The 22,016-nt window shown below is 33.1% G+C and overlaps 2 protein-coding genes across 5 annotated transcripts in view; both read right to left on the bottom strand.

Annotated features, from left to right (window-relative positions):
* LOC132271414 (calpain-type cysteine protease DEK1) overlaps nt 1–1,093 on the bottom strand; it is a 37,505-nt gene extending 36,412 nt beyond the window's left edge. For 3 of the 4 annotated variants that reach the window (XM_059772783.1, XM_059772782.1, XM_059772780.1), the window contains exons 1-2: nt 767–1,093; nt 410–560 (exon numbers count right to left, since the gene is read on the bottom strand). In XM_059772783.1, coding sequence (XP_059628766.1) covers nt 410–534 — 125 coding nt within the window. In that variant the 5' untranslated portion in view covers nt 535–560; nt 767–1,093. The remainder of the gene's footprint in view (nt 1–409; nt 561–766) is intronic. The other variant, XM_059772781.1, reaches the window with a different exon arrangement.
* An 8,419-nt stretch (nt 1,094–9,512) lies between these two features.
* Nucleotides 9,513–14,439, bottom strand: LOC132271413 (protein neprosin-like). Its single transcript, XM_059772779.1, has 7 exons — nt 13,957–14,439; nt 13,213–13,299; nt 12,849–13,106; nt 11,267–11,431; nt 11,110–11,163; nt 10,871–11,017; nt 9,513–10,351 (listed from the first exon to the last, which is right to left on the bottom strand). The coding sequence occupies exons 1-7, from the start codon at nt 14,128–14,130 to the stop codon at nt 9,974–9,976; spliced, it is 1,263 nt and encodes a 420-aa protein (XP_059628762.1). The 5' UTR covers nt 14,131–14,439; the 3' UTR covers nt 9,513–9,973.
* Nucleotides 14,440–22,016: the final 7,577 nt, after the last annotated feature.

Raw genomic sequence — 22,016 nt, 5'->3', positions numbered from 1 at the left:
GGCTGGATAACAACAACTATGGTTTTTAATACCTAGTGCCAATTATAGATGAACACCTCTTACTACTCCCTGAACATTTTGCCAACTTCCTCAATAGGTCACCATCATAATTACTTATTAAGTTCCATAGTTTCCGACTTTCCGGTAACGTTTCCAATGCCCTTTCATCTCGCCCTTTCTTATAATGTTTATATTCCTCACCCCAATTCGGTAACTATTTCAGATAACATTCAGAAACATTGAGCCAGCGCAAGGTGGATAGGAAAATAAAAATGTCTATATCTTAGGAAATGAATGAATTACAAAACAGTGCATCTTCAGTTGCATTATAGTTTTTATACTGCTATGACTGCATTTATAAATTGACAAAGCAGGGAAAGTAGTAACAAGACATGAAATTGAAAATCACCTATAAATCCGCCACGGCCGCCAATTTACCGCCCAGAGTATAGAAAAAGAAGAAGAACCCAAAATAGAGAAAAGGGTCCCGGAAATCACGCAAGCCAACATAAGTTTATGCTCATCCCCCTCCATGGCTTCTCTGAACCCCTTTCCCTCAACTACAACATATAAACATCATAATCAACAAAACCAAAAACGCTATCTTTTTCAACCAAAAAAAAGAATAAATACAAACCCGGATCAAAAACAAGAATTAAAGACAGCCCAATTCAATTCACACATTCTCTGTTCACACTAAGGGGAGAACAAAGAACAGAACGAACTGATACGAAAAGTAACGCATGAAAAATGTAAATGGCTGTACCTACTTTACTGAAGTAGTCTGAGCTGCACGGAACATGTCGATGATTTCTAGGGCAAAATTGCAGCCATTCTTGTACAGAGTTCAGCTCTGGAATCTAGGGCTTTCATCAGATAAAAGAAGCACAATCTAGGTTGTCTACGAATTTAGAGAGAGAGAGTAGAGATAGAGAGAAGAACTGGTTTTATCTTCTTGCTGTTGTTTGAGATTGTTTTCGGTCAATAGAGAATTCGCAAAAGATTAAAAACCTACACACACTGAGGAGAAGTAAAAAGGGACTTTGGGGAGTATAGAGAGAGAGAGAGGGGAGAGTCAGTGGGAAATGAGTAAAGAAACGAGTGTGGATATAAATTTGTGAGATGTTAGTGGTTGTAAATAATAAAATAACAGCTGTGTTACCTGTGTTTTATGTCTGAGAATATACTATAGCCACGATTCATATTCGGCGCGTGCACTTTACGCCACAATCAATAATAAGATTTTATTCTCCATTTTTTTAGACTTTTAAAAATACACAAATAAACCCGTTACAATAATAATGTTCTTACATCACTCAATCTTCATTATTATCATTCTTATCTTTATTTTCGAAGTCGAGTAGACTACGCGAATTTTGTTATTGAGACTACAAGACTCTATTTTTAAGATTTTCATTCTTGTCTTTATCCCGAAATCGAGTAGACCGCGTGAATTCTCTTTTTCATTCTATTATAAATTATCTCTTACAAGAATTACTCACGTGATATGTTCATATAACATTAAGTCAATGTCCACAGTAATAATGATATAATAAATTTATAATAACTTTCTTAAATTTTAAAATGGTTGAAAAAAGTTCTATCATTTTTCAAGAATTACACGTGAAAGTTAATATTTACTCGGTATGAGAAACTATCTTTGTGTTTTCATTATTTAAAGAAAAATTAAAATAAATTCTTAAAAATAAAATAACTAGACAAATATTTTATTCAGAATCAAAGGTTAAATAAGTGAAGGGAAATAGGAATTTTATAATGGGTATTATTCAAATTTCCTTTTATTTTTTATTTTGTGAAAAATCAATGTTCCATTTTTCAACTTTCTTTTACATATATGATTTTTTAAAATGTAGACAAGTCATTAAAAACTCATCCTTAGACAATCCTTTTTTAATTTAAACACATCCTGAGTTGACGATTTCTGTCTTTCCATTAAAAAATATATATTTTACATCATTTAATGTGCTTTGTTGGAGAATTTGCTTTCAATTATGGATTACTATCCCTTAAATTTTCAAAAGATAAAAGATAAAAAAATAAAAACATCTTCAATTTTGTAGATTACCTCCTTGAGCTTTTGTTTTTGTACAAAACGTCATTACACTATTAAGAAATGTTGTAAATCACCCTTTTATATCCATTTATTGACCCGCGATGTACATGGAATATGGATATATATAAACGGGTTACCAATTGGGATCTAATAACCCACCCATATTGGGTGTGAATAAATGAGCTGGAGAGCAGCAATATATTAATGTCATAACAAGTCTGCTGCTCAAACTAGTGGTTGGATTGATGGTGTTCTTTCATCTTGTAAAAAAAATAAAATAAATAAATAAAAATTTGGTTGTCTTTGTTGGTTCTGATTTTTGGCTGCAAGTATTCTCTCTCTATATTGTCACGGTGACTCGATCATAAGTCAAATAAGGCGTCTGTCTAAGACCTCCAATGAAAGAAGAAACCCCACCTCTCATTATATTAATTATATATTTCATAAGTTAATCAAAGTAGAAATCAAAAGCCCGATAACGGGAGAAGAGATTTCACGTCTCATTATATTAGTTAGGAGGTTATATATCTCATAAGGTAATTAAGGCGGTAGTCTAAAGCCCCCAATGAGAGGAGGGCCCATAGCGCTCCACCAATATCCTCTAGCCTCCACTCTTTTATTTTCTTAAAATAAAATTACAAAAAAATCATTCCATATACAATACTTGATTATTACCTTTTCAATACCATAATTATCCTCCTCTATTAAGTTTAGTGGACACTTTGAATCGAATTCCCTAATCATTCATGTTCTTGGATTGAAATCTGATCACACATCTCTAAGTGAAACTGAGGCGACCATTGTTCCAGAGAAAAAAACAGGGCTGTAGTCTTTGTGCCCAAATGATTTAAAGTGCAAAACATCTTTATATTTGTTTTGGGGAAATTTATTTGAGGCTCAATTGAACTATAAATCTAATCGTGTAACGAAGAACTTATGATATAAATCTTTCAATCTAATAGTCTAAGTAAACTAATCTTGTGAAGAGATTAGCAAAAAAAAAATAAAGCTTCCATTGCAGTTATAGAGTTTAAGTTTGTCTTTGATTGTTTTTGTGGTTGTCTACAGTCTACCCAGTGTTTGATAGAATTTTTCATTGCCAACCTTATATTTTGATGTAGATAATTGTTATCATCAGAACTTTAATCAAGCCTTTTGAAGGGACTTTTAACTGGCCTAAATAGGTTGTTGTTTTGTCTTTATTTGCACTTTTATGGTTATATATATAATGCATATATATATAATGATTGGTCCTACGAATTGTTTACATGTAATTGGTATATGGTTTTCACTTTTCACACCACTCCGATTTCGTGACATGAGGTTGTGAACCCCACATGTATTTACTACTATCTATCTAGGTTTCAAACATTTCTAAAGAAGTCAGACCAAAACAACCTTGTTAATGCAATTATTGACAACCATTGGTTATCAGGAATAAAAGGCTACCAGTTAATTAAATGCAATATGTGAGTTAATTGCATCACCAAGGATTTGTTTACAAATTCGTGAAAGTTAGAGGAGTTTTTCTACTGTTTATTCATTTTTGGCAACGGTTTCTCTTTCCTATTTTTTGCTTCTGCAGATAAAGTAAAAGCACCAAACATGTTTGATAACGTTTACTATAGTATTTGTTGTGATTTGAATAATATCAAAGAACTTTCAAAAAATAAATTAAAATCAAAGCACCAAATTGATGCTTTTGATTACCTCCGCACGGTTGTAATACCATTGTTCAAAAAAATTAAATAAATAAAACTTTTTGTTTTGGATTAAAATAAAAGCACAAAATAACAATTTATCAAATATATATGTGTGTGTATATATATATATACACACACATACATAAAGTAATTGTGGTTGTCAAAAGGAGCGTTGGGCATACCAACAATAGTTTACATAACCAAATCACAAGACGAAATGCCAAATCAATAGATAATTCAAAATTTGTATACCAAAGGAATGATAAACACGAAAAGGGTAATGTAATGAAACAATTAGGAATTTAGGGATAAACAAAGGGATCACAACGAAATATTTTTCTTTGAGCTCTAAACTTCTATACCCATAGATTAAATGTTTTCAAAATCAATCTTTGCAATGTTTCACACTGTGGGGAGAGAAAGGTTTAATGACACTTATATACGTTGATAACCCTTAATTATGTAGATGTATTATGAGGAAAATTATAAACACTAAGATAAATATGAATATGTTATAAGACACATGAGTCAGGTCCTTTAACCAGAAATAGGGGATGCTTGTGTTCACTGTGCAAACTTAAAGGAGTTGGCTCAAGTGGGTAAGTGAACCGAATAGGCGCTTGCCCATTTATATTCATACATTTTTCTATTCGGATCCGATGTGGGACAAGTTTCCCCTTATAACATTCTCTCCACTCGAACTCGCTCAAATGGGTAAGTGAAATGGGTGGGCACTTGTCCATTTATGCTCATACATTTCCCTATCTGAATCCGATATGAGACAAGTTTTCCCTTGTAACATTTTCTCCCACCCGAATTCGCAAAGCCTTCGTTGCGGTCGGGTAACCCTGCCTACCCGAATGGCTCACCCGAACATTTGGAGTGACATCAGATCAAAGATTAGGTTTAATTCTGATATGAACCGAAATAGGTAGGTAGTTGCCCACTTATACTCATATTTTCTATTTCATCCAGGTTCGATCGAGAGAAACTCTCCCTTGTACTGGTAAGTCACTTGGTTATCGTGCCACGTCTACGTTTCAACTCCTTTCGGGTGCAATTCCCGGGCGTGTGACTACCGAGTAATGAAAGTTGCTTTGAGCATTTTTTATAGATTTTGGATGGAAGATTATAATGCTTACAAGTTTGAGTGGAAATTCTTGACCTGGAACAAAAGAGGCTATGGTTAGGTGCATGGGTTGACAAACTTGACATACATGTACACACACACACACACATATATATATACACAATACATGTTTGAATATATACACGCACATAGTGCATGGAATAATAGGAATATTTTAAGTTTTTTTTTTTTGAAAATTAAGGAATATTTTAAGTTTGCTTCTATATATAATATGCATACGGAGATGATGGAGGTTCTGAGACTTGAACATACAGAATACGGCCAAGTTTCGGTGGTTTCCGATGAAGTTTTTGAGGACTTCGATTGAGATTAACCAGTGGAATTGAAGCCCCATATTTTTGGATGCTATTAGTGTTGATTAGGGAGTTAATTTGACGTAAATAATCGTAGGGTTAGGGTTAGAATCGCAGGACCATCGCCGCAGTAGGAAGAAGGAGAAGCTGATTGCCGTTCACGCACACCAAAGGCGCGTGCAGGTGCGTGTGCTTCGTGGAGTCTTTGGTCGGGTCGGGTTACTAACCATTCGACTTCGTTGACTATTTGACCTAGTGACTTTGACTTTATCTTGTTGACCTTGACTTGGGTATGATCAGATTTTATTGAATTATTTAATTTAATTAAAATTATGAGGAATGAATATGAGAATAATTATCAAGGACCCTCTAAACCTAACACATGCTAGATTTATTAAATAATTGATGATAGATATAGCCACTGCATAAAAAATAGCAATGTTACAATAGAAATACAATTCTTGAAATGATTATTTTTTTTTTGACAGTTGAAATGGAACTCATTACATCAATTCAAATAAAAACCATTAGTTTATATCACTAAAATATTTATTTATTTTAAAAGTTAAAGAAAACGTCACATTATTCACAAGTTGTCCCTAATGGAACGTTCTTACCTCTTTATTTGAATGTCGACCGTTATATCCTTAGATCATAAACAATTTGATTATGTTAATAAAATTTCATATCTAGTTTTTTTGCAATCCATTGACAACATTCTTAATAGCTTGAATTGAAATTTAATAACACGTTTCTTGACATGATAGTCAAGACAAAATAATCTTGGTCCATTAATACTTGACAGATCAATTAAATTCATATTCACGAATTGAGAATATGGCACCACAAGAGTGCAATAATATATTATAAAGAAATCTCAATAATTTGTAACATAGAACATCGGTTGTGAGGGTTTTTGGGTGATTGAACTTATGACTGCATTGGATGGGACTTGCTCTTTACTTGTATTGCTATTCATTAATGGATTAATCCACCAAATGTCAAATGGACCAAGATCATATAATAATTTCTCAATGTCACTACTTTTTCACCTATATATCATTACATTTTTGGTGTCTCTTAGTTCACCTAAATTTTGAAGCATGAAACACAACATGATGGACGTATGCCTATTTATTCTAAATTTCTCTATGCTTTTTAAATCATTCATGGAAACTGACCGTTATATATTTTCTCTTTTTTCTAAAATTTTATTATTTATCTCAAATTCAATAAATGCTTTTTAGTATAAAAATCCATTAAGTAGTAAATTAGTGTAAACAACAAATTTACAAACATACACTATATTATTATTATTATTATTATTTTTTCACACATACACTATATTTGACGATGTCAAAATTATAGTTGCTAATTTATTTTGCCCTATTATCTCCTTTGTTTGTAAACTTTAGTGAGCCAAAACTGCATAAATAGAAACTCAATCACGAGATTCAATGGTATGAAACTCTAACATTTGGTGGTCAAGCAAGGTCAAATAAAGAAAATTCTATATTAAGAGAAATGATATAAGTAATATCGATAATATTTTTACCAATGGACTAGTGGTCCAGTGGTATTAAGTCCTACTTTTTAAAGGAGGTCAGAAATTTAAGTCTCAATGGAGGCATACATGGGTTTGTGAGTACCAACATATATATATATATATATATATATATATATATATATATATATACTTCCTTCAGAGAGGAGAGAACAAGACTCTCTCCATGATCATGTACCAAATCCAAACTTGCATCAAAATGTTGTAATGAAAAGCTTCTTAAAGTACTTGCATGTTTGGAATGAAAAAAAACAAATGTAATTAATGTCATTTACTCGAGCAAGAATGTAATATTTCAACCGTACTATTAACCGAGTTGGTATATATAACCTCTTCTCCTTCAAAAGAGAGATTAGGAGTGATGTTTGTGGGTGCGTGTGTGATTATTTGCAATATTTCACTAATTCCAAGAGCCAATACAACGATTTACACTTTCATTAGATATGAGGTAACCTAGAAAACCATTTGCTCAAAGGGACTTTCATTAGACATGAGGTAACCTAAAAAACTATTTTCTTAAAAGGGATTTTACTGTTTAAGGCCAACCAAACAATCGAATCCGAATGACGATACAAGTATTTGCTCAAAGGAACTTTCATTAGACATTAGGTACCTAGAACATTTGCTCAAATTGACTTTCATTAGACATGAGATAACCTAAAAAAATATTTTCTTAAAGGGATTTTACTATTTAAGACCAACCAAACATCCGAATCCGAATGATACAAGCACTTGCTAAAGGAACTTTCATTAGACATTAGGTACCTAGAAGAGCATTTGCTCAAAGGGACTTTCGGTAACCTAGAAAAACATTTTCTTAGAGGGATTTTACTCTTTAAGACCAAACAAACAACCGAATCCGAATGACCATACAAGCATTTGCTCAAAGAAACTTTCATCAAACATGAGGTACCTAGAAAAGCATTTGCTCAAAGGAACTTTCATCAAACATGAGGTAATTAGAAAAGCATTTGCTTAGAGGGATTTTACTATTTAAGACCAACCAAACAACCGAACAACCATACCGAGTGCAATTTTTTTTTGCCTTTTCATGCACGTGTGTGGAACCCACTTAGGTCTCCGCACACCCATACATCAAATGGCAAAAATAAACTAGGTTTGGTCTTTCGGCCACTCTAGTGACTTTAAAAATGACTTTCTTTGCTTAAAGTCGAGATGATCCATGAAAAAAGTGCTTTTGAGGGTGATGAAGAAGGATTTATCTAGAGACACAACAGACAAGCATGAGGCCCGTTTGCTCTTCGAAAGCCCAAATTGTGTTATTCCCTTAGGCCCTGTTTGGGTGGATAAAATAGAAAAAAGAAGAAAATGAAAGATTTGAGAAAAGCTTGGCATATGATTAATGATGCTTCAACAAAAAGTCATGTTTCATACTCACATGTCCAATGTTTTCTTACTTGTAACAATAAGAACTTTATTTTTTCAAAATATTCCAAGACAAATTTGACTTGCTTTGAATTAAAATATAACTCTTGTAATACAACATTATAGTTTAATTCCTCACCAGTTCATTCAAAAATAGAGGTACAATTTGGATATGTCGTCCTTACAATTTTTAAAATTAGGGTTAAGTCTGAGTTGAGGTGCTAGTAACCCAAACCCAAACTTTAAGAAACCAGTTCATTCAAAAAAAGAGGTACAATTTTATCTCAAACTCAATATTCGCTCGTACAATTTTTACAATTAGGTTTAGGTCTGAATTGGGGTGCTTGCAGCCCGGATCCAAACGAAACATTTTAAGAATGAGTTTGAGTCGGATTGAAGATGGAATTAAGGTTGAGCAGTTTGGAGTTGTGTTTTTCATTCTTCTGGAAGCAGGTTGAAACCTCACGGACTTACAAATAGAGAAGCAAACCATGGATCCAAAAGTTCACGGGCTTTGTACTTACTGGTGGTGATGAGATGAGGGCAGTTGTGGAAATGCTGTTATTTCTTTATAAAAAGGAGATGTACCAAAGATTATAAAAAGGACTGACTTGTCATTCACTCACATGCACACATCTCATCCAAACGTCTTTTCATAACAATTTGCATTCTCAGTCTCAGACAAAAGGTTCAGTTGATTGACAAATTGAAGGAAGAAGAAAACAAAGGAAAGAAAATAAAAAAAAAATGAAGAGGGCCATGGTAGAACCCAAAAAAAAAAGTGAATGAGCTCACCAACCAATTGCAGAGTGATTTTCTAATGTAATTTTACTCGGTTTTTTTTTTTTTTTTTTTTTGGTAACAACTGAGTTATAATTTTACACTTAATATTAATAATAATATATTTTATTTTGTCAAGAAACACACGTATTTTTTCGCCTCTACAATGTCCACTTTTGCTCATGTGATAACACCACTCTTGCTTTGACAAAAACTCAACGACATTTTACCTTGAAAAATAAACAAGTACTACTAACCCATGGTGGTAGCACCAACAAAATAAAACAATGAAACATTTTTTTTTTTTTTTAATTCTTTTTTTCCATTTGTTAGTTTTTTTCTGTCAAAATAATCTTATCCCTTCTCTTTTTCTTCCTATAATATTATTATATAATATTTACATGGACACTTACCGATCACAACTCAAAACTCAAAACTCAGGCAAACATGTTTCTCAACCAAACCCAACCTAAAAAGAAGAAAAAATCAACATTTCCACAAAAGAGGTACTAGTATCTAACATTTTGCTACGCATCTAGTGCAATATTTTGCTCCAAAACCATGAATAGAAACTCATTCATCCACTGGACAATAAACCACTCCAAGACAGGAGTAAGCAAACAAATAATAACAAAATGACAAAGGCCCGTTTCTTTCAAACTTTTGAGAAACATGGCCACATCTCCAATCACTTGCATGGAGATTTTCCTACAGGACAACAAACCACTCCAAGACAGGAGTAAACAAACAAATAATAACACAAAGACAAAGGCCTGTTTCTTTTAAGCTTTTTAGAAACTTGGCCACCTCCCCCAAACACTTACATGGAGATTTTTTTCATATAAAAGGACAGTCAAAACTTCCCACTAACAGAAAATGTCACAATTACTAGCCCTACCCAAAAGTTATAAAAAAAGAAAAAGAAAAAGTTAAGGTAGAGAAAAAGAAAGAGGGGTTGTGATAAGAGCATTACACTACATTGTATGATACAAGAAGGTGCAATGGGATTTCTACTATTTTTCTTCATGGACAATTAGGGTTTCTACCAGGGCCTCCATAGTAAATGTAATGACCCCAGTCCCCATTACTCCCAGATTGGACATCATAACAGTTTGATTGCTCAGTGAAGGTGCCAATCCCTTTGGGAGCCTTGAGATTGTTGGATTCATCAACAAATTGGATGTTCCTGAAATAGCTTGACTTGCCAAATCCTTCTTCCGGGAAGCGTCCGCTACCCATTTGAGTTGAGGTATGTTGTCCATCGGGTTGTGAATTCACCACCTCACCACCCCACTCGATCATCGAAGCACTGTCTGCCAAGTATGAGAATAGGAAAGAAGGCCAGTACCCCATCACATAGTCATTGCCAAATTGCATCCACCAATTTCCCTCCTTTGGATCCTAAATCAAAGGTAAAAGGGGATAACTGATAAGCAATAAATTTTAAATTTTTTCTTTTAACAAAACCAAAATGGACTTGGTTCGGAGACACTGTTTCTAACAGAGAACAAGCTCTCTCCAAAATGAAAATGAAAGAAAAATTTACTACAATCTACCCAAGTTTATGATATGCAATGCAAGGTAAATGTAAATTTGCATTTATTGTTAGATAAGTGGAGCCCCCTTTATCATAATCATTGTCTCGGGTCAGTCTCCCAAAGAAAATGCCAACGAGGCATAGATTCTCAGTATCCGAACCATGATGATTTTTTGTTTCCCACCTCAATTATATATGCAACTATTTTTTTCACAGCATATACTGCCAAGGATGCATTTGAATTTTGCATTAATTCTCAAATCCATTATTGACAATATCATATATAAAAAAGCCCCTTCATTTCTCCATTTTCTTGGTCTTTTAAAATCCAATGCAGTGCCTGCTACTATTCAACCTATGGCCAAGGGTGCTTTAGAATTTACCTTCCAGATAAGAATGCTTATATCATACTGGGAATTACGAAAGGCAGAAACTGGTGAGATGCTAGCACCCATTGCTATTTCGCTGTTAATCTGAATGAAGCCTGAGCAGAGCAAATTATAGCAACCGGTGGCCTGATATGCATCGCTCTGAAAATTTGAGAGAGAGAGAGAGAGAGATTAGAATTAATAAATAGATGGTTTTAGAGAAGTTTAAATGGATGGAAATTTTGGAAGCTTACAGTCCAGTAAGTGAACAGTCTAGTGTTGTTATCACCATATAGATCTGGGCTGACCTGAAATCATGTATATCATACTCAGGCTAAATAATGGAGTAAAATATGCAAATGGTTATATTATTTTCATATTGATTAAACAAGATTAAAGTGAGAAAATTACCTGCCAACCAGCTTCAATGCTGTTAAGATCTTCGCCGAAAGAACCACCCAAAACCCAAAGCTGAGATAAGCTGAACTCATTGGGCTGCTGTATTTTGGGTTCCCAAACATTTATGGTTGCTTTTGCTCCATAATACTTACCTCCTTCCACATAAGCTATTGCATGCTAATGTCCCCCAAAATTAACCAAAAAAAAAAAAAAATGCTATTAGTACAAAGAAATAATTGTCAAATCAAGATAAATGTCAGATGTAGAAGATTTATTTATATATTCACTTCATCTCAATAATGATAAAGATTTATTTTTCTAATGGAATAGAGGCCCCAACTACTCTCGTGTCTCCTAATAATGGCACTAATTACACTCCACATTACCACATATTATTACTAAAACAACCCATGTGGCATATCTCCACCTTGCCATGTATCACCAGATGCACCCGTCTAAATGACTCGATTCACCTGCCAACCGACACACGGGTACATCTCCATTATGTCCTCCACCAAGAGCTAACTTATGTTGTTCACTGGATGCACACACAGTGCCTCAACCTTGAAACTCGACATATGAGGCAGCAGCAGGATTTGTGGAACTTAGAGCTTGCCAACGGCTAAAGCTATATCTAAACTACAATCTCTCACGGCTCGCAGCTGGTTAAGCAATTTCTTCAACTCGTCTCCACCTGCTTGTCCTATCAAAGAAGCCTCAATGTGCCTGCACCATGACACGTCCTATTCTTGCCTGAATTAGGAATCAGAAGAATGACCCAGGGAGCTAGCTCTTTGAGCTTGGTGCATGATCAAGGTTTTACCTTAAGGTTGCATTGTGACCATTTTGGAACTTCAAAACTTGGCCTAACTTATAATGTGTCTGGATAAGTAAGGGAAAGGAAATCAAATAATAGCATTACTTATGAGAGAAGAAAGCAAAAGAGAGAATGGCAATATTTTCTCTTTACCTTAAGATAATAGAGACAGTGGAAGTGAAGAAATGTTTTATTATGTGAATAGAAAAGGCAAAATTGGAATTCACTTACCATAAAAAATAATCATTAACCATCTTATCATTTCTTCAGACATCCTACTACTTTTTAAAGGATACCAGAAATACTACTTTAATGGTTAACAAACCCCTCCTTCCTCCTATAATCCCATTCCTTTACTTTCTCGCCTCATTTTAATCAAACATGGGACAAGCTCTCTCTTCTCCTTTTGTTTCTTTTCCTTCCAACTCCTTTCATGTATTCCCCACAGACTTGCATTTGTCACATATCACGTTCGTCAAACTCTACTTCTTCTTCGCCTAGCAACATTTCCATTTACTCATGTCACTCCAGCACATGCACTTGATGTTGCATTTACATACTTTGTAATTAGCAAATGACCCCTATCCCATTTTCAACAGGGATTAACTTTTCGAATGCTACCTAAATGGGGGCAGGATAGCAGTGATATCAGAATTCTTCTGATTCTATTTATCACTGCTTCTCTCTCTTTCTCCTAATTCTGCCCAAGTGTTCACTCCAATCTAATCTCCTAAATATACGAAAAATAAATCCTAACATGCACCAACATTTATTTACCTGATGACCATTTTCATTCATGAGGCCGGGATCCGCAGACCTCGGCTGAGGGACGGTTCTACGCTTCTTCTTCCCAAATCTTTTTACGGAGCTGGCTCGAAGAACATCATCCTTCTTTGTTCTTCTAATGGGTATGGTGCCTTCAGGGCATTTACCATTCATGTGCCAGAGTTGATTAATAGGGTTTGTTCTATCTTTGGCCTTTGTGGACACTTTGTTGTCATCGTAAAGCCCTTCTGGGTGATAGTTAGGCCTCATCTGAAAAGTAGCAAACACAACCAAAAATGCAAAATCAAAACAATGAAAAAATGACTCATAAGTAGATATATAATGATGATATAGAAGCATGTGGTGAAAAATGGACCTGGATTTTGTGATCTTTGAGGAATGGATGATCAAAAGCCGGTTGCTGAGAGATTGGTACACAGTCAATGGTATCCCCATCTAAACTCTGTTCAATCATCCAAAATCATAGACTAAGGTCAGTAATTATAATACTAATTTCTTTCCAGAAAAAAAATCAAAAAGAAAATATTTCAATCCAAGAAAATTGAAATTTGGTTGACATATGTGCATAGAAAAATAGATCAAATGAGGTTTAAGTGGAGATAAGCTAAACCTTTAAAAGGGCTTAGCAAATCACACACACACACACACACAAAAATGATTAGATATAAAAATAGCAATGAATAAAGTGATATGGAAATAAGCGCAATATCATTGTTGCTTAATCAACCCAAAATCACAAAGAACAACATGAGATCAAATAAAACAAATGCTCGTTTGCATTTATGCTCTGTTTGTTTGGTGAGAAAATACTGGAAAAATGAAAGTACCCCACTGACTTAACTGAACCCAGGATACTAATGGACTGACTTAACTCGGGAAAAAAATTGAAGAAGAAGAAGAGACAGAGAACACTAGGCCCAAAATTTTACCCTCTATGATTTTCCTTAATTTTCTCACCAACCAAACATAGACTTAATAACACCGAATCAAAAACTACAAAAGAGGGGAGGAAAAAAAACCCCATTTGCATTTTAAGGAACAAAGAGTTAAAACACACGAGTCACCAGAGTCTAGAGCGAGAAAGTAGAGAGAGATAGACCTTGATGGTTTCCACGGCGGGTTTATTCAAGCGATTCAAGTGCTTCTGGACGTCAAGCTTCTGCCTTTCAACAGGTAACCTACCGGCGCAAGATAGCGAGATCAGGCTCCAGAAGAAGAAAACCACCGCGATCCTTCTTCTCGTCCTCTCCCTGTTAAAGTGCGCAGCTGCCATTGTTTTGTGACACCCCCCCACGAAAACAGAACAACCCAAATCAAATACCGCTGCTATCCTGCACTCACTGCGTAAGGTAGAGCTCAGGCAAACCCACCATGGCCAGAGCTCACTTTGCTCTCTGCTCTCACTCTGCTTATCCTACGCACCCCCCCTAAAAAAGACACAAGCCTTTGGCAGTGCAGAGAGTGGGACGCCTCTGCTTCCGCAAAAATCCAACAAAACTGCAGGGGTCTCTCACTCTCTCTCTCTAAAAGATTTCTCTCTCTAAAAGTTTCTCTCTCTTGGTGTGCATATATAAAGGTACTATACTAGTTATGCGCGCACGTATATATATTTCTTTGAAACACGAGGGGTAAAAAAGTGACTACAAAAATAAACTCTCTCTTGGTGTGTGTGTGTGTGTGTGTGTGTGATGTGTGTATATTTGAAACATGAGGGTAAAAAAGGGACTACATAAAAGAAGAGTGTAAAGAAACAAAAAATGCGCCGTTTCATTCACTGTTCTTCTTTGTTGAATGAAGAGGGACCGGAGGGGTTGACTGATTTCACTTGAGTTTCCTATTTTGCCCTTGGTATTCGAATTTTATTGACGCTGTAAAACATTTTCTTGGGATATGTTTGAAATTTGAATAAATATAGTAGTAGTGTATAAAGTTGCTTATAATGAATGATATGATTGTCAATTTATGGCATAATAGTAATTTTAAAATTTTGAAAACACATTAATGATTTTTTATTTTATTTTTATAAGAAAAGTTATAGGACCAATAATCCAAGCAACATTCATTAAGATCGTTAAAATTTGTAAAAAAACATTATACATTAATTTGTGTTTCAAAGTCCAATTAAAAAGATTGCAGAGAAGAAAGAAGCGAGAAGGAGAGAGTAGGGATTGCAATTTTTTCTGCTCTCGCATTTTGTTTCGTCTTTAATGGAATCGATTTGGAAGTCACTTAAATAAATTTGGTACGAATATGATAAAATAATTAAAATTTAAAGCCGATTTGGGGCCAAGACATAAACTTGCCCACTTCCTTTATATAGGTACCTTTAAAAAAATTATATATATATTATTTTATTGTAACTTGTAAGTGTCCGTTAACATATTAATATTCATTATTTAGTAATTTAAAATTTTAGCCAACTTATTTATTAACTTAATTTAAGCACATTGGGCGAGTTTTTTTTACTAAATAATAAAAGTGCCTCACTCCTGTAATTAAAGGGAATGCGCGGGATAGAGTCGGTACTTTGTTTGTCGAAATGAGGACAGAAATGGTATATAAATTTCAAACCTGCCTCAGAAGGAATGAAGTTGGTACAACGGATTTTATAACAGGATGGAGTATGGTTTATCTAAATCCACCTCAACTCCTTACCATTGCCATCCCTAAGAGAGAGTGCAAAATGGGATTTATATATTAGTGAAGTATATATATATAATCTCATTTATGCATTTTTGTATACTCACCATGTTGTTCATTAGCAAGAAATTCACTCATTCATTTATATTTTTGCTCACATCGAGACTAAAACTCTTTTCTTTTGATTTGAAAATGGTGAGATTATACCATTAGATTAGATGTCTTTTGGTTCGGAAGTTAAAAGTTGAGTTTTTAAATAAAATTTTATTTATTTATAATAATATAATTATATATATATATATATCTGAAAATGAAGGAAGGGCATGTTGGAATAGAAAGTGGGGGTCATTTTTATAAAATATAGTCCACATAGTATTAGTTTATATATCATAGAGGAATCCAATGAATCATGAATGTTGCCATAATTAATACTCAAGACAACAACGACCGAATCGATACCAACGTGGATTCTCATCCACGATAATGTTATTATGTTTTTCTATACAAAGATTCTATGCGTGCCTCTAATTCTCACACAGTCACACACACACAGATGAAAATGATTTACTAAGTATATATTCTATTCTATTGAAACAAAAAGGCCTAGAGTAGAGTGTTCCATAATCACACAATTACATGCAACTCATATACAAACGACACTGGTCATAATTGACCAAATATTGGTTCTGTTCAGTGACTTCTTTAATAAATAAAAAACAGTTCTTTCACATTATAAAATCTCCTCTTCTTCTTCTTCTTCTTTTCTTTATTTTTTATTTTTTATTTTTTTTTACACCAAATTACTTAGACCACTTGGTTGGACCATTTAGATTTTCTTTGAGTAAACAAGAAATTTTTTAATTTTTTTTTTTAGATTAAATGTTCATCTCTTAAAAATATAAGTGTCATTATCATGTAATTGACTATCTAAAATTTTCCTAGGTTATTGATGGTGAAAGGGAGATAGGGAAAGATAAATATTGAGGTGGCCCATGGTGGTTGAAATAAAATGAGGGGTGCTTGGAGAGGAGATTGTAACGCTTGACATAATACAATGGATGGCCACAAGTAATTTACTAAAGCAAAGAGAATCAGCTTCTCCTCGGAGAGGTGTAAAATTTGAAAATATTGCAAAAGAGATTACTCCCTTCGTTCTTTTTTTTGTTGTTCGTTTCGTAAACTGTGAGGAACAATTTACTTACAGTTTACGAAACGAATAACAAAAAAGTGACGGAGGGAGTACAATATAACTACTTGAACAATTAAATATAAAATAAACTATAATTACTTTATTTCTAGTTTAGATTTGTTACATTCGTCTTTCTTGTATTTTGACATATTACGATTACTCCCTTTCTAGTTTGCACCGCCAATGACATTACCTGGTCAACAATTGTGTGACCAAATTTAAAGATTTATATGACAAAAATACTCATAAATGTTTGTAAATACACTTTTATTAGGTTTATATAATAGCAAGGGCATAAGGGTAATCTCACATGTCAAAATGAGGTAATTGTAAACATATAAGTTTCATTGTCATTTAATTGATTATCTAAAATTTTCCTAAGTTGATGGTGAAAGGGAGATAGAGAAAGATAAATATTGAGGTGGAGCATAGTGATTGAAATAAAATGAGCAAGTACATGAAACTGAGAAATTATACATTGCTATAATTTACGGTCACAAACAATTTATAAAGCAAAGTCAATCAGTTTCTCAGGTGTAAAATTTGAAAATATTGCAGAAGATATTATAATATAACTACTTAAATAATTAAAGATAAAGTAAACTATGATTACTTTATATCTAGTTTAGATTTATTATACCTGTCTCTCCTGTATCTTCACATATTACAATTATCCCTCTCTAATTTGCACCACCGGTTTATATAATAAATTAATAATAAGAGTATAAGGGTAATTTCACATGATTGATATCACTCAAAATGAGATAATTGTAATATTTAAAAACACATGAAAGGTAAGTGTAACAAACCTAAATTAAAGGGGATGTAAGTGTAATTTACTTTTGAAAATATAACTAATTGATTAAACTATTTGGCTTAAAAGTTATGAAGTTTGAAGGAGACAGAAAAGCCAAAGATAAAGAGAAAAAAGTAAAAAAAAAAAACTACAGATTATCGGGGTCTTTAATGTAAAGTTATTTTAGGGTTTTTTTTTGGTACAATATTTTATATGTTACATGGATGGATGGTGACAGCACTACGAAATATTGCTACCCAAACAGTTACAATTAATCATCTTAATGATTGTATCATTTTTGTCCTTCTATTAAATTATTAATTGGTCATTTCTTCGTTAGAATATGTAGGTTTCTATCATGTGTCTTGATTTTTATGTTCCTTAACTATTCAGCCTTTTCTGTCTTATTAACTAATCTTCCTCTATTATGTCAGTTTGACTATGTTTTTTTTTTATAATTATTATTCAAAGTATTCCACTATAAATTAAATAATTAAACACAATACTAAATATATTCAAGAAATATATATTTTTTAAAAATAAAAATAATACATTTAAAAATTATATTATTCATAATTTTTTGAAAATTAATGAAAAAAACTAAAGTAATTACAAAATATCTACTTATATATATACTTCGTGTGTGTGTGTATTATTCACATCAAATCAGCAGTTCTGGACAAACCAATAATGAGGCCTCTAACAGAAAGGGATGCAATGATGTGAATTCAAAATTAAAAATTCTATATTATGAGAAAAGAAAGAAAAAACAAAACACCGTACCTAAATTGTGGGGTACTTTCGTCATTGCAAAAGATGAAAGGACGCACTAGACGTTATGTAACGCCGTTAATCCCATCGCGAGCGGGGTTACGTCGGTTTCGCCAACAGTCGGTAGTACAAGTTGTACAGTTAAGTGACGCCGAGTTGCACGAAACCACCCGTGCACTCGTAACCGAACCCCTTACACGTGTACATACATCATCCTAAAAAGCAGCTCGTGACCACCTATCATGCCAAACGCACATCACGAGGAATCTCTCTCTCGAGATGGGTAAGATCATTGGATTCGAAATTGCACTACTCTTTCTCTCTCTAACCTCTTTCTCTCTCTATAAATCTATACCCACACATCTAGATATATAGATATATATCTATATGTGTGTGTATGAGCTCTGTGTTTGTTTGTCTGTTTTAGACTTCATCACATGGGTGTGTGTGAATGGAGCTGAATTGGTACTTTGCCTGCGAGTGACTGGACAATTTTGTCCAGATGAATAATAATAGATGACACGTTTCGATCACTGGGAGTATGTATTATTTGGGTTATGGTGGGACTGGAACATCTGAAAATTGCTTATTTATAGGGTAGTCGAGTGGATTCTAGGCCACTTGATTAAAAGACTTTGAAAAAAAAAAAATAATAAAAAAAAAAATAGAAGACTTTGCATCTAATTATTGGAGGGGGAATTTCACTTTGTTAGCTAAGATTTAATTAGTGAAATCATGGGTTGAAAATGATTTTTTAATATGTGTGGGAACTTTATGGTGGGTGGGGCCCACTGCTTTTTGGCGTCCACTTACGATTGTTCTTGCCACATGTGACAATTTCTACTGTTTCTTAATATTTTTATTTTAATTTTAAAATATATATAAAAAAAAAAGTTTATGTTGCTTTTAGCCATACCAAGCCTGAAGAAATTTAATTCAAAACTTTGTACTCCTCTGCTTTTTAGTGGTTGAAAAACTGTCCATTTAAAGTTTCATTAAGGGTATATTCTATTGTGTAGAATTGAAATTGATAAAATTGAAAAAAAATAACTTACAAAATTGAACTAAAATTTTCTTCAATTTTATTAATTTTAATTTCAAAATTTTAATTTCATGATATCAAATAATGCTATAATTTCATATCGGTTATTTTGCACGCTTAGTAAATAAATACAACAAGGACTTTTATAATGATAAGAAGTCCGATAGTTGACACATCTAATCAAATTATATGTGAGTAAAGATTGACATTATTATGACATCAGATATATTAATAACATAATGATCATGTCAATCCTTACTTAAATAAATTAATCGGACTTATCCGACTTTCAAGCTCCAAAATATTATCCTAAAAATAAAATTATTCGCATTTTAACGTGTTTATGTCAATGAGCCGGTAACAAAAATAACGAAAGACACCGTTTTTTCATTAAAAATAATATTATAATGTTAAATCAGTTTTTTTGCCACTCTTAGAAGTCAAAAAAAAAAACTAAAATATAATTTTTATTGAGAATGGCTTTTGTTTTTCCTTATTCTCAATTATATATATATATATATAATCTTGTTTAAACATGGGAAAAGATACTCGATAAAATAACTTTTCTGTTTCCTTTTCTATTCCTTTCTTTCATTTCATCCTTTCTTTTTATCCTTTATTTATTTATTTTTATTTCTCCCACTACCTTCAAAACCAAATAAAGCTTTAATTTATAGCCTAAAGTGTCACCCAAAAAAGGAGAAGGCAATTTTAAAAGTAAAGTCACTCTTAAGGGTCACTATTTTTCTTTCCTTACAAAGAATGACATATTTACCCAATTGAGTGATTTTCATAAAATTTGATTTGTATAGAACTGTTGTTACTATTTCTCAAATATCCATAACTTTTCTTTTGTTTTAGTTGATCATTGATAATATATTTGGCACATTGAATTTGGAATTTGAAAAAATTTACTTTAAATTTAGGAAGCACAAATACAAATATAGGTATGACGATACGGAAATTTTTTTAAAAAAATAAAATATGAGTACAGCATGATATGACAATAAAAAATTAATTTTTGGTCAGTTTTTAAAAAATATTTTGAATCTAAATACAATCATTAATATAACATAAAAGCTCGTTTTATAACATATAAAACAAGCATCCCTAATCGTCACTTAATAAAATTGAACTTTTTTTTTTTTTAATAACAATTATACTATGTTATTATTGTTGAGAATGTTGTATTTTAATGTTCAAACTTGTTAAAAATGTGTTATTAAGTATTCAAGAAGTATCGAATACGTGTTAGAAATAAAAAAAATGTATTTTAAAATTATGGATACGTTTAAGAAGTATCAGACACGTATCCGCGAATATTCTTGGAGTACCGATACCCGACACATATCCGATACGAGTACGCTACTCTCCCAGAAGTATCCATCCTTCCTAGATTCAAAATTTTAGCTGAACTTTCTTCTATTCCAATTTTAAGATGCTGATGCAATACTTTCAAACACAACATAAAAAAAATTTTGGTTGCCAAAAATGTATTACCTAATTGGATTAAAGAAAACTCCAAGTGAAAGTAAAAATAAAAATAATAGAAAGTGAAGTGAATGAAAGGAAAATAATTTTTTTTTATTATGTATTTGATTAACATGAATTTTCTTAAGAAAATTATGAAAAATTATCATTTTATAGTTTGAATAGTATGAAATTTAACTAAAAAGAAAGGACATTATTGTAAATTCATAAAACTTTCTCCTGAAATAAAAAATTTCTTGTGTTTTTGTATTAAAAAAATTATTAGAAAGATGGTAATGGCAATTAATTTTTCCTCAAATTTTTTTTTTTTTTTTATTCCTGGCCAAACTCCTAAAATGTTTAGAAAAAAATTCATTTCCTTTCTTTTCTTGCTATTTCCATCTAACCAAATTATCACAGCCCGACTCACTACATAGATATTGTTCGTTTTGCAAATTCTTCATGCTCACCATTTTTAAACGCGTTTACTCAATTAGAAGACGTTCAAACATATAACTACCAACAACTTCTCCCCCTGCTAGGCGACGTGTGATGTTACTTGACATTCATGTGCTTGTGCACGTTTCCCCCATTTTGGCTGGGGATTGGTTTTGATACCATCTCTCACCCTATGTAATTATTGTTCGCTTTGTACAATCTCACGGGTCTACACAACTAAGAGACGCCATACATGTAAGTGCCAACTACATCTCCCCCAAGTGATGTGGGATATCCCAATATCTTTTTATGTAGGGTGAGCGGATCGTGAAAAATGGTATCAGAGCCCATCCTCAGCCAAAAATAGGGAGAACATGCACAAGCCCGTGGAGATCAGGCTAGCGAGAAAGCTGGGTCCAATAGGGGTTGATTGTGACGTCCCACATCGCTCCTAATTGTGTAGACATATTTTGAAAATCGTAAGTACGGAAAACGTGCAAATCGAATAATATCTAAACAGCGAGCTGAGGCGTGATAGATGTATTAGAGCTAATTCCTAGTTGAAAACGGGGGAACGTTCATTAGCCCATGAGGGTCAGACCAGCAAGAATGCTAGGTCCTGAGGGGGGATGATTATAACGTCCCACGTCGCATGGGGGAGAGGTTGTTGGCACTTACATGTGTTAGATGCCTCATAGTTGTGTAGACGCGTTTGGAAAATTGTGAGTATGAAGAGTGCGCAAAGCATTCTTTTAGAGGTCATGTTAGACAGTGATGTTTAAAATTTTCATAAATTCAAATACATTTTACATC

The sequence above is a fragment of the Cornus florida genome, unplaced genomic scaffold, assembly GCF_030987335.1.
Source record: "Cornus florida cultivar Cherokee Brave unplaced genomic scaffold, ASM3098733v1 CherokeeBrave_3.0.0_Hap2_Chr08, whole genome shotgun sequence".
In the NCBI taxonomy this organism is placed as follows: domain Eukaryota; kingdom Viridiplantae; phylum Streptophyta; class Magnoliopsida; order Cornales; family Cornaceae; genus Cornus; species Cornus florida.
Note: the sequence above shows the minus strand (reverse complement) of the source record. Positions and strands in the feature narration are given on the sequence as shown.

Bases quoted from the DNA above. Each gene is read 5' to 3' on its own strand.
- LOC132271413 (XM_059772779.1), bottom strand. From the start codon at position 14,130: ATGGCAGCTGCGCACTTTAACAGGGAGAGGACGAGAAGAAGGATCGCG. The intron at 11,432-12,848 runs GTAAATAAATGT...GGGGGACATTAG, and splicing joins TGAATGAAAATGGTCATCAG to CATGCAATAGCTTATGTGGA. The intron at 11,164-11,266 runs GTAATTTTCTCA...ACATGATTTCAG, and splicing joins GCATTGAAGCTGGTTGGCAG to GTCAGCCCAGATCTATATGG.